The sequence below is a fragment of the Symphalangus syndactylus genome, chromosome 8 (genome assembly GCF_028878055.3).
Source record: "Symphalangus syndactylus isolate Jambi chromosome 8, NHGRI_mSymSyn1-v2.1_pri, whole genome shotgun sequence".
In the NCBI taxonomy this organism is placed as follows: domain Eukaryota; kingdom Metazoa; phylum Chordata; class Mammalia; order Primates; family Hylobatidae; genus Symphalangus; species Symphalangus syndactylus.
The window spans coordinates 135,856,294-135,869,679 of record NC_072430.2 but is presented as its reverse complement, the minus strand read 5'-3'; the positions used below and the strand labels follow the sequence as shown (position 1 = coordinate 135,869,679).

Genomic DNA, 13,386 nt, shown 5'->3' with positions numbered 1-13,386 from the left:
GGGGTGTGTGTGTGTGTGTGTGTGTGTGTGTGTGAATATATGTCACAGAATATTATTCAGCCTTTAAAAGGAAAGGAAATCTTGTCATACATTGCAACATGAATGAACTTTGACGACATTATGCTGAGTGAAATAAGCCAATTACAGAAAGACGAATACTGCATAATTCCATTTATATGACATATCTAAAGTAGCCAATTCATAGACAGAAAGTAGAATAGTGGCTGCCAAGGCCTAGGGGGAGGATAAAGGCGGAATTATTAAATGGGGACAGAGTTTCAGGTTTGTAAAATGAAAAATTCTAGAGATGTTTCACAACAATGTGAACACATTTAACACTACTGAACTGTACACATAAGAATGGTTAAGATGATACATTTTATGTTATCTTTAATCACAATTTTTTAAAAAGACCTAAAGAGACATTTAAGTGTTCTCAGATGCAGCTGGAGCTGAAATGCGATGACAAACCAGTTGCGGAAAGTGTACAGCAGCCACCTCTGGAGGGACCCGATATGCAAAGAAGCTTCAAGACACAGGGCCTGTTGGCCTTACCCTGTATCATCACATCATCTGGTCATGTGTGAACTTCACAAAAGAGTCTCACTGTTCTGCAAGTTAGGTATTGAGGATTTGCCATATTCCTCTCAAATGGTAGCTTTAATTAAGAGATGCTCACATATACTTCCAACCTGTAGGGTTTCTTCATCCAGAAAGAACCAGGGAAGCCAGGTGCTGGGGAGTGAAGCTCATTTCCTGAGGAACACGCTTCACTCTAAGAACCTGTTTTCACCTCTAATAATGACTATATTCTTTTATGTTCTGAACATATCGCTTTAGGTGTGGGGGGTGCCAGGGAGGTCTGGCTGCTGTAGCATCCACAGAAGAGTCTGTGTTGACAGGAAGGCAGCAGCTCAGCATCCAGGGGTCAGAGGCCTGAAGGGGAGCAGGCAGAGGGTTCAGCCCTGCCTTGAGCTCCATGGGCCACTTCAAAAGTGCCCCTCTCTCAACAGCACCCATGCCAGGCCACTGGGGAGTCGAGGACTAGGAGAAAACAAGCAGTAGCTGCCACTTGAACTCCAGCTACTCAAGGGGCTTGCAAACCAAGCCTCAAATTTTTTCTGGAAGTAGGTATGTTAAAATTTAAAAATGTTAAAATAATAAGGCCAGGTGCAGTGGCTCATGCCTATAATCCCAGTGCTTTGGGAAGTTGCGGCAGGAGGATCACTTGAGATTGGGAGTTTGAGACCAGCCTGGCATGGTGGCTCACCCCTGTAACCCCAGCCTGGGAAACACAGCAAGACTCTTATCTCCACATAATTTTTTTTAAATTATAAAAATAAAATAGACCAGGGGTGGTGGCTCACATCTGTAATCCCAGCACTTTGGAAGGCTGAGGCAGAGGTCAGGAGTTTGAGACCAGCCTGGCCAACCTGGTGAAACCCTATCTCCACTAAAAATACTAAAACTAGCTGGGCATGATGGTGTGTGCCTGTAATCCCAGCTACTTGGGAGGCTGCGGCAGGAGAATCGCTTGGACCCAGGAGGCGGAGGTTCCAGTAAGCCGAGATCCTGCCACTGCACTCCAGCCTGGGCAACAGAGCACAACTCCGTCTCAAATAAATAAATAAATAATAAAATCATCCAAAGGTGAAACATGCTGTCTTAGGAAATGGTACAGTCTCTTGTCAATGGAAATATTCTAGGTGAACTGATTACTTACCTGGCATATTACAAATGAGATTGAGACATCAAATAATGCTTAAAATAATGACTTTTAATTTTTTTTGGAGACAGGGTCTCACTCTGTCACTACAGCTGGAGTGCAGCAGTATGATCATGGCTCAACGCAGCCTCGGTTTCCTGGGCTCAAGTGATCCTCCTACCTCAGCCACCTAAGTAGCTGGGACTGCAGGTGCATGTCACCATGCTTGGCCAATTTTTTACTGTTTATAGAAACGAGGTTCCGGCTGGGCGTGGTGGCTCACATTTGTAATCCCAGCACTTCTGGGAGGCCAAGGTGGGTGGATCACTTGAGGCCAGGAGTTCGAGACTAGCCTGGCCAACGTAGTGAAACCCCATCTCTACTAAAAATGCAAAAATTAGCCAGACGCAGTAGCATGTGCCTGTAATCCCAGCTACTAGGGAGGGTGAGGCAGGAGAATCGCTTGAATCCCGGAGGTGGAGGTGGCGATGAGCCGAGATCGTACCACTGCACTCCAGCCTGGGTGACAGAGCGAGAGACTCCATCTCAAAAAAAAAAAAGAAAAAGAAACAAGGTCCTACTGTATTGCACAGGCTGGTCTTAAATTCCTGGGCTTATGCGATCCCCCTGCCTCAGCCTACCAAAGTGCTGGGATTACAGGAGTCAGCCACCATGCCCAGCCAAGGATTTTTAAGACCCCTTCTAACCCTGAGAGTTGAGGTCTGTATAACCTCTGTGCCCCTGCAGCCCGCTGGTATTCACAGAGCTGCTCAGACTTCCTTTCACAGACCCGCCTTGTCAGTCTCATTCTTGCTCCCTGTTCTCTCCAACCTCCCCAAGCTAGAATGCAAATGCTGTGCTGGCAGGGGCTGGATTTTGTTTGTACAATGCTGGATCGCCAGTGCCTAGAATTAATAACCTGAAACTCCTCAGGAGGAAGGCTACAATTGTCTCAGTTCCTAAACACTGCATGGTTTCTTCTTTTCCTTCTTCCCAAGAAATGTTTGTGAAAGATCTTATATGGCCACACATTTCCTAGGGAGGGTACAGAGATTTAAAATGACATTATTAGTTCATCTATAAACACTTGTGCCATCTAAAGTAACTCTGAGCAAGTGCTCAAAAACTATTCCAGCACTATCCAACAGCAGCATTTTCCACAAGTTGGGAGCATCCTGAATTATCTACAGGGATGAAAAATAAGCAAAATGTTACCTGAATTGTCAGTGATTTGGAGTCTCTGAAAGATCCACCTACTGTTTTACACAATGGTTTTCCTTTTATTTTGCATTCTTTTGAAAATGTTTTCAAGGTGTCTTCAAATTCAGCAAAATCTAAATACTATAAAAAATAAATAATTCAATTCAACAGCAAAACAAACAAATAATCCAATTAAAAAACAGCCAAAGGATCTGAATAGATATTTATCCAAAGAAGACATTAAAAAGACCAACAGATACATGAAAAGGTGCTTAACATCACCAACAATCAGAAAAATGCAAATCAAAACCACAGAGATGTAATTACCTCACGCCTGTCAGAATGGCTATTACAAAAAAGACAAAAAAAGTCTTGGCAAGGATGTGGAGAAAAGGAAACACTTGTGCACTGTTGGTGAGATTGTAAATTGGTATAGCCATTACAGAAAACTGTATGGAGGTTCCTCAAGAAAATAAAAATAGAACTACCAGCCAGGAGCAGTGGCTTACGCCTGTAATCCCAGCACTTTGGGAGGCCGAGGGGAGTGGATCACGAGGTCAGGAATTTGAGACCAGCCTGGCCAACATGGTGAAACCCCATCTCTACTAAAAATACAAAAATTAGCCGGGCACGGTGGCACATGCCTGTAGTCCCAGCTACTCGGGAGGCTGAGGCAGGAGAATCGCTTGAACCCGGGAGGTGGAGGTTGCAGTGAGCAGAGATAGCGCCACTGCACTCGACAGAGTGAGACTCTCTCTCAAAAAAAAAAAAAAAAAAAAAGAAAAAGTGGTATAGTCCAGGTGACATGGCTCATGCCTGTAATCCCAACACTTTGGGAGGCTGAGGTAGGAGGATCGCTTGAGCCTAAGACTTTGAGACCAGCCTGGGCAACAAAGTGAGACCCCATCTCAAATAAATAAATTAAATAATAATAAAATAATAAATAATAAAAGAAAATGTGTTATATAGGCAGGGTGCAGTGGCTCATGCTTGCAATCCCAGAACTTTGGGAGGCTGAGGCAGGAGGACTGCTTGAAGCCAAGAGTTCAAGACCAGCTTGGACAACAGAGTGAGATCCTATCTCCACAAAAATTAAAATAAAACCTAGCTGAGCATGGTGGTGCACGCCTGTAGTCTCAGCTACCCAGGAGGCTGAGGCAGGAAGACTGCTTGAGCCCAGGAGTTCAAGGCTACATACAGTGAACCATGATGATGCCACTGCACTCCAGCCTAGGCAGCAGAACAAGACCTTGTCTCTAAAAAATTTTTTAAATGTAAATTTTTTAAAAAAGAATATATTCGCCATCACACCACCAAATTCCAAATCTGCACTTGCACGGTGGGTGCCTCATCCTCGCTCCAGGCCTGTGGCTCTCGCAACCTGCAGATGGTTACTCACACAGTTAAGCAGCAGCAAGCGCCAACCATTTCTTTAGCATCAGAAAGTTTGAGGCCTGGGCCCTACTTGTCAAAGCTTTTAGTGTAGGAAACCTAGGCCATTACCAGATAATGAGTTAAAAAAATTATGATGCAGCCACTCAATGAAATACTCTATGGCATTCAAACGTCTAGGGCAGATCATAGGCAGATGTTCATGCTATATTATTGTTGGCAGATAAAAAGCAAGCTACAGAACAATGTATCATCCCATTCTGTAAAACAAACTACAGGCATGTGAATATATTTTTACTATTCATAGAAAAAAGTCTGGGAGGGAAATTTCCTTTTTACACTTCTGTAGTGCTTGAAACTTTTACCATGGACATGTATTGCTTTTATAATTTTCTTTCAAGGGACTTTTTAAGTGGCTTTAAGATTTGTTTAGTTATAAAACCAAAATGTAAATACATGGAATATTATATAATAGAAAAATAGCTCCAACATAACAATAGAAGAAACATTACAAGGCACTAAATAGTTTGTTGCATTTTAAAACACAAGTTTGCAAGATCTGTTTCTCTGTGACCTCTGTTTTATATAATATACCTACCTCTTTCACTAGTCCAAGTAATTCAGATTCATGAGCCAGAATGTCCCCCATATTGAACTGTTACTGGTAATTAATTCTCAGAGCAAAAATCTCTAGAAGGCAAAAATACAAGACAAGAGCTTTCATTTCAGCTACCTATGAAACTACAAAAAGGTGGTTGTGGTGAGCAGAATAATGGCCCCCAAAGACATCCATGCCCCAATCCCCAGAACCTGTGAATACGTGAGGTTACACGGCAAGGGGGAATTAAGGTGCAAATGGAATTAAGGTTGCTCATCAGCTGACCTTTAAATTGGGGGATGATCCTGGATTACCCAGGTGGGCCCAAGGCAGTCACAGCAGAGGGAGGGGGGCAGACGGAGGCAAGAGGGTCAGTGTTAGCATGATGAAGTATGAGAAAGACTCAACAGCCACTGCAGGCTTTAAAGGGGGTAAAGTGGCATAAGCCAAGGAGGGTAAGTAGCCTCTAGAAACTGCATAAGGCAAGGAACAGATCCTCCCAGAGCATCCAGAAATGATCAAGCCCTGCAGACACCTTGACTTCAGCTCAGTGAGAGCCATTTCAGACCTCTGACCTCCAGAACTAGAAGATATTAAATCTTTGTTGCTTGACACCACTTAGTTTATGGTCATTTGTTCAGCGGCACTAGGAAATACAACGGCTAAAGTCAAAAGAAACTCTTCCTACTCTTTCTACCAGCCCTCAAGGTGTACCCAAAGCAGCCATTCCCCATGGCCCACACCCCAGGCTCAGCCCAAACCAGTTGCCCATAACCCCAGAGGAATTAAAAGGTCTGGGCTCTAATATTAACCATGCCATTCACTGGCACCTGATCTGAGACAACTCACTGAAATGCAGAGCCTTTTTTCATCTATAAAATTCAGAATGTATCAGAACTCATCCAATTTTTTTTTTGAGATGGGATCTCACTCCGTTGCCCAGGATGGAGTGCAATGGTGCGATCATCTCATTGCAAGCTAAAACTCCTGGGTTCAAGCGATCCTCCCTCCTCAGCCTCCCCAGTGGCTAGAACTATAGGTGCATGCCACCATACCCAGGTAATTTTTTTTTTTTTTTTTTTTAGTAGAGACAGGGAGACAGGGTCTTACTAAGCTGCCAAACTCCTGGGTAATGCAATCCTCCCACCTTGGCCTCCCAAAGTTCTGGGATTATAGGCGTGAGCCACCACACTCAGTCAGATCTCTTCTGAGTCTGTAACCTTACATTTTTCTGCCACTGCCTCCCCATCTCCTTTCTCTCCACTTCAAACCAATTTCTACACTTTTAACAAGTGAGTATTCCCCTCCTGCTTGGGACCCTCCTGTGGTTCCACCACCCTCCAGATGAAGGCCAGACTCCTTAGGCCCAACTCCCAAAGCCCTAGACAACTTGGCCTCTGACATACTCCCATTGGTTCTGTAAACTTGAGCCACACTGGCCACTGTGTGGTTCCTGTGGACACCCACTGAACACCCAAAGCACACGCCTGCCCTCGTGAACTCTGGCTCACTGCCCTTCCTTCAGATACTCACGTCTCAGGTCTCTGCTTAACTGTCACCTCCTCAGAGAGTCTTGCCCTGACCACCCTTTCTAAGAGGTCGGCCCATCACTTCTCAACCCTTTGTGCTGCTTGATTTTTCTCAACAGCACCTGACAGGGGTTCCCCTGTGCCTTGACCAGTGCCTGGCACACAGTACAGGCTCAAAAACATGGACAGAGTGGAAATTAATTCCAGACATGAAGAAAACAGCACAAGGAAAGGGACAGAACCTGAAGGAGACGGTTATGGGGTTATTTTAGATAGAGTGGTTGATGGCCTTACTGAGAATGTGACATTTCAGCAAAGATGGAGCACTTGGATCTGGGGAAGAGGGCTTTGCTAGTGCACAGGCCTCAGGCTGAAGAGCTCTGCAGTCTTGGCGTATTGGGATGTAGCTAGAGGTGAGGCAGACAGCAGCAGGCAATGGGGGGCCGGGGCCAGGTCAGGTGGGCCTTGCAGAGCTGGCAGGTGGCTTGGACATTAGGCTGAGAGTAACAGGAGGCTCAGAGAGAGTATGGAGGAGGGGACTGACACCACTGATGTCCTTTTTTTTTTTTTTTTTTTCCTGAGACAGAGTTTCCCTCTGTTGCCCAGGCTAGAGTGCAGTGATCATAGCTCACTGCAGCCTCAAACTCCTGGGCTCAAGCAATCCTCCCACCTCAGCCTCCCGAGTAGCTGGGCCTACAGAGTGTGCGTCTATGCCCCAAGTCATTTGTTTTCTGGTTTTTTCGTTTGTTTGGTTTTTGGTGAGGTTTTTTTTGTTTGTTTTTGTTTTTGAGACAGAGTCTCGCTGTTGTTGCCTGGGCTGGAGTAGAATGGCACAATCTCGGCTCACTGCAACCTCCGCCTCCGGAGTTCCAGCAATTCTCCATCCTCAGCCTCCCGAGTAGCTGGGATTACAGGCACCCGCCACCACGCCTAGCTAATTTTTGTATTTTTAGTAGAGACGGGGTTTCAACATGTTGGCCAGGCTGGTCTCGAACTCCTGACCTCGGGTGATCCACCTGCCTTGGCCTCCCAAAGTGCTGGGATTACAGGCATGAACCACTGCGCCCAGCCTTGGTTTTTTCAGAGACAGGATTTCACCATTGCCCAGGCTGGTCTTGAACTCCTGGGCTCAATCCTCCCTCCTCTGCCTCCCAAAGTGCTGGGATTACAGGGGTGAGCCATCATGCCCGGCTGCTGATGTCCATTTTTTAATATGCATGTTGCCTGCTCTGCACAGAAGACTGGAGGGGAGTGGGAAGAGGGAGATGAGTACTGCTCAGGCCATGCCAGCCATGAGCATCATTTGGATAAGCAAGAGGGGCCATGCGTGCTGTGAGTCCAGATAGAAAAGGCAGAAGAGGCACAATCTGCAGACCAGTTAGCTGTGGGACATGAGGGGAAGAAGGGAAGGAAGAACCCTGGGATCTGAATAGCTGGCCAAAGAGTATGTGATTTGCTGAGTCAACAAAAACCTGGGGAAGGACTGTTTTGAGGTCAAACCAAGATCTCTGTTTTGGCTGTAAGTCTGAGCTGCTTGTTAGACATTCCAGTGGAGGTTCCGAAATGGTCAGTGGGTATCGTAAGAACTAAAGAAAGAGGAGAGAGGAGAGAAACATGAAGGGTGGCTCGACAGTCAACAGGTTTATTTCAAACCTGGGAGGGACTTCCGACCGAGTTAGGTCAGAGCCACACTCTCTTACAGACTAAGAGTTTTTAAGGATTCAGGGTAGGAGAGTTTATCAGAGGCTTGGACTGCTTCTGTGTCTCTTTGTTGTGCTTATCTGGGAGGGAGAGTTGTGTGTCTGTTCCCATACATCTTTCTGCAGCTGTAGGCATACCCCCCAAGTCTGCTTTTAGCTTCCCTTAGAGCACCTGAAGAGAAGAGAATGTCCTTATTAAGGCTCACTGTTATACTGAGGCTCACTGTAAGAGGGGGAAGTTTGGCAGTTACCCAGGAAACAAACTTGTTGACTGTTGAGTCACCCTTCGTGTTTCTCTCCTCTTTCTTTAATTCTTACAGATATATGAGCCTAGAGCCTAAGGGAGAAGCAGGAACGGCATTCAGAGGGATAGCAGAGAATATGGGTGCTGAGCAAAGACACAGATTTAGTGATTAGAAGTGAAACAGGCTGGGTACAGTGACTCACACCTGTAATCCTAGCACTTTCGGACACCAAGGCAGGCAGATCACTTGAGCTCATGAGTTCGAGACCAGCCTGGGCAACGTGGTGAAACCTCATCTCTACAAAAATACAAAAATTAGCCGGGCGTGGTGGTGCATGCCTGTAATCCCAGCTACTGGGGAGGCTGAGACAGGAGGATCACTTGAACCAGGAAAGTCGAGGCTGTAGTGAGCCGGGGTCATGCCATGGCACTCCAGCCTAGGTGACAAAGTAAGACCCTGTCTCAAAAAAAAAAAAAAGTGAAACAAGAAAGAAGATCAGTTGGGCACGGTGGCTCACGCGTGTAATCCCAGCACTTTGGGAGGCCAAGGCAGGCAGATCGCCTGAGGTTGGGAGTTCGAGACCAGCCTGGCCAGCATGGTGAAACCCCGTCTCTACTAAAACTACAAAAATTAGCCGGGTGTGGTGGCAGGTGCCTGTAATCTCAGCTACTCTGGAAGCTGAGGCAGGAGAATCACTTGAAACCGGGAAGCGGAGGTTGCAATGAGCCAAGATCGTGCCATTGCACTCCAGCCTGGGCAACAGAGTGAGACTCCATCAAAAAAAAAAAAAAGAAAGAAAGAAAGAAAGAAACAAGGTCATCAGCTGCAAGTAAGAAGCATGGTGACAGTTTGAAGAGAAGGGAGGGTAGGAACCAAAGTGACTACAGCAACATGGCAGGGTTGCTGGTATTAGGGTCCATTTAAGATCTCTGGACTTGAATCTAAAATGGAATCAGTCTGCACAGTTTTGCAGCTCTTCTCCAGGTACTTTTAGCTCTCTGAGTTAGGTTAACCAACGTGAGAGGTTCTTCTAGAAGAGAGAGGAGAGGGAAAACAGTACAACCATGATGGGACACTGGAACTAATCAGGTTAAGAATGGGGGAGGGGAACACACATAAGGCGGCTGCAGGGCAATGAGGAAGCGGTGGGGTCCAAGACCTGCTGAAGGAGGCACATTCCAGTGAGCATGAGAGATGGAAAGGAGTGGGCAGAGAGTGGGATAGATGCCTGAAGGCAAGACTTTGAAGGTGACTAGTACTAAAAAGCTCCCGACCACAAGAGTGGGCGGATGAGGAGGATGGAGGAAAGAGATGCCTGCAAGTAAGGAGGATGAAGAAACTGGAGGGGCCAGGATGTGGAAACCCCCAAAAGTGAAGTAAAAGAGATGAAGGGATAGGCAGCCAGCCGGGTACTGGAGGCTCCAAGGGAACTGGAGAGACTTGCCCTGGGAAGTGGCTACCTCAGGGAGGGCTGGCAAGGGGTACAGCGTCTGCCATGTGCTTCAAAGGAGCTGGGGTTTGTGAAGGAGTGGGCAGTGATCTGGAAGCAGCAATGAGGAGCAGGGAGGACCCCTCCCCATGCACCACACCAGCCCTGCCAGATGCAAAAGGGGAGAGAAGAAAGGCACCTGCTCCTGGAGGACACCCACCTCTCCAGCCTTTTTCTGGACCCATGCCTCAAATCCATCCACCTTCCCCCTACCTTATCCCTCTCCTTGCTCCCTTCCACCAATCCCACATTGGCCCCTGCCAACAGCCAACTCCTGGCCATTCCCCCACACAACAAACTCGTCCAGGATCCTAAGCCTGTGGTTGATGTATGCTCTGCCCCCCAGGCAAACATGACTCATGATTCTAAGCCAAGCCAGATTTAACCTCCTTCAAGAAGTCTTCCATGAACAACCCCTCCCTTCTTTCCCTACCAAGGCTTTTTTTTTTTTTTTTTGAGACGGAGTTTAGCTCTGTTGACCAGGCTAGAGTATAGTGGTGGGATCTCGGCTCACTGCAACCTCCACCTCCTGGGTTCAAGTGATTCTCCCGCCTCAGCCTCCCAAGTAGCTGGGGTTACAGGCATGCGCCATGGCGCCCAGCTAATTTTGTTGTTGTTGTTGTTTTGAGATGGAGTTTCACTTTTGTCACCCAGGCTGGAGTGCAAAGGCGCAGTCTGGCTCACTGCAACCTCTGCCTCCCAGGTTCAAGTGATTCTCCTGCCTCAGCCCCCCGAGTATATGGGATTACAGGCGCCCGCCACCAACGCCCAGCTGATTTTTGTATTTTTAGTAGAGACAGGGTTTCACCATGTTGGCCAGGCTGGTCTCGAACTTCTGACCTCAGGTGATCCACCCGCCTCAGCCTCCCAAAGTGCTGGGATTACAGGTGTGAGCCATCACACCTGGCCTAATTTTTGTATTATTTTAGTAGTGACAGGGTTTCACCATGTTGGCCAGGCTGGTCTTGAACCCCTGACCTCAAGCGATTCGCCCACCCAAAGTGTTGGGATTATAGGCATGAGCCACTGCACCTGGCACTTCTTATAACCCTGTTCACAAAGACAGGGAGCTGTATTTCAATTTCGTATCCCCAGAACCTAACAGAGTGCCTCGTAAGCAAGAAAGGTACTCAAGGCCTATAATGAATAAATGAGGCCCGGGCTGAGGGGATGTCATTTTAAACGCCCTGGAACAGGAAAAGGGAGTTTCTGAGAATTTGAGCTCCTTCCAACCTCAAGGCCTTTGCGCATACTACTTTCTCCGCCTAGAACACTTTTTCCTCTCTTCACCTGGTTAACCACTGTGCCCAATAAACATCACCTCCTTAGAGTAGTCCTCTGTAAGCCGTTTAAATACTATCTGCTGTGATCAACTGTCATTGAATGTGAGTGCTGCTGGGTATCCTACTACTCTGACATTCTTAGAAATTACAGAATTGGCCGGGCGTAGTGGCTCACAGCTGTAATCCCAACACTTTGGGAGGCTGAGGCAGGCGGATCACCTGAGGTCAGGAGTTCGAGACCAGCCTGGTCAACATGGTGAAACCCCCATCTCTACTAAAAATACAAAAATTAGCCGGGCGTGGTGGCGTGTGCACCTGTAACCCCAGCTACCAGCGAGGCTGAGGCAAGAGAATCACTTGAACCCAGGAGGTGGAGGTTGCAGTGAGCCGAGATTGTGCCACTCCACTCCAGCCTGAGCGACAGGGAAAGACTCCGTCTCAAAAAAAAGAAAAGAAAAAGAAATTACAGAATTTTCTCTAAACTTTTTATATCATAATAGGTATCATTTATTGAGGGTATATGGTATGCCAGGCAATGTGCAAAATATTTTACATTTAACCTTCACAGTAAACCTGAGAGGTGAATAGAGTTTATATTTTCCCATTCCAGATGAGGCAATTTGAGGCCCAGGAAGTCTGACACACTCCCAACAGACACAGTAAGTGACTAAGCGGCTGAAAATAACCACTACACAGTATTTCCCAAAGTCCGGACCACCTAAAGCAGAATCAGCTGGCACTCTTGTGCAAATGAAAATTCCTGCCTCCACCCTGGTCTTACTGAACACCATGGCAGGCACCAAGCCCAGAAACCTGCCTTTTAAACAAGCTCCCTGGGTGACTTTCACACACTCTCAAGTTTGAGAACCACTGCTCTCCTTTATGCGGAAACTAAGAAAAACTTTTTCAGTCACATTTGGGGATTGCAGCGGCAGCTTTTGAATTCCTATATAAAATTTAGGGCCCACAAACGGGTGGGATTATGGGATTTGTATGGAAGCCGAATCTGCATAGCACGCATCCAGTTTTTCCTTAGATTAGGTGAAGTCTGGACTTCACCTGGGTGCCTGAGGAACGCGGCTAGCAGATGGAGATTATGAGGGGGATCTAAACCCCGGGTAACCCGCTCGCGCCGCCACCACCAGCTGGACGACTTGGGGGAGCCCCTCCAAGTTTGGCCCACTGCAGCAAAGATCAGGGACTACTTGCGGGAAGCAGCTGGGCCTGTCCTTTCTTGGGATGTCCAGGCGGCCGCCTCGGCCCTGGCCGGGGAAAGATCCCTGGACCACAGGCGAGAAGTGGTAGCATCCCGCGGTGGCGGAGCGGGCGCGTCGGGGTTTTCCTCAGAACAAGAGGTCCGCAGAGCCTCGGCCCTCCAACCCCACCGCTGCTCCTCCCAGCACCAGGACGGCGGGCTGAGGGTGGCCCGGCTGCATCCGGGGACGCGCTTACCTGCTGCTCGGCCGCGGACACTCGAGCTCACCCAGCCCGGCCGCCACCTCTGCAGCCGTCACCCGGGCAACCGCCGCCGCCACCCCGGCGTCACGTGGGGCGGCTCAGCCAATCGGGCGGGGCGCCGCCGGCGCGGAGCAGCCTGGGAGGGAAGGTGGACGACCCCGAAACTTCCTGGCGGCGGAAGTGAGGGTCCACAGTCCATCAGTGGCCGCGGTTCAGGCACTCGGTGTCCGCGTCTGCTGCTGTCCCCGCCACCACTCCACTTTCGTTCGTTCATTCATTCGTTCATTTCCCCTTAGTTGCGCCAGTCGCTGCGCCAGCTCTCGGGAGGAGCCGGAGCAGGCTCAACCCCTTGCCTCAAGGAGCTCGTGGTCGCGTAGAGAACACAAACTAGGACAGTGTGGTGTCCGTGGGAAAAGAGTCAGGCATGGTTATTCCCATCTTACAGGAGGGACCTGGGGCCACCTTAGAACCAAAAGTGACGCCCAAGATGTGCATTAAAGCTCCGGGCACCAGGGTCCCGCCCCACTGCAGCGGTTTCCAGGGATTTCAGAGAAACAGTTTTCCATGTAAAATGTGGGCTTTTAAAAATAAATCAGGAGCACACGTCTTCCCTCTCTTTGCACCTGATGCTTTTGAACTGAAGTTCATCAGCACTGAATGAGCACTTGCTGGTCGCCCAACTTTGTGCTGGAGGGTAAGGAGGTGGCCATGAATAGAAAATCCCTCCCCTCCAGGCGTTGAGGTTCCGTGGGAGTCTCCCATTGCCACCTCAGTGTTTCCACCTCCA

General features: G+C 48.2%; 1 protein-coding gene across 14 annotated transcripts in view; it reads right to left on the bottom strand.

Moving 5' to 3' along the window:
- The window catches only part of ARMC9 (armadillo repeat containing 9), a 203,459-nt gene extending 190,754 nt beyond the window's left edge, over nt 1-12,705 (bottom strand). For 12 of the 14 annotated variants that reach the window (XR_010122244.1, XR_010122243.1, XM_063645291.1 and 9 more), the window contains exons 1-3: nt 12,594-12,705; nt 4,896-4,987; nt 2,921-3,046 (exon numbers count right to left, since the gene is read on the bottom strand). Coding sequence is in view for 12 of the 14 variants with exons in the window: in XM_063645291.1 (XP_063501361.1) it covers nt 2,921-3,046; nt 4,896-4,946 (177 nt within the window). In the remaining 2 variants the exon portion in view is untranslated. The remainder of the gene's footprint in view (nt 1-2,920; nt 3,047-4,895; nt 4,988-12,593) is intronic. The other 2 variants (XM_063645292.1, XM_063645289.1) reach the window with 2 other exon arrangements.
- Between the last annotated feature and the right edge of the window lie 681 nt (nt 12,706-13,386).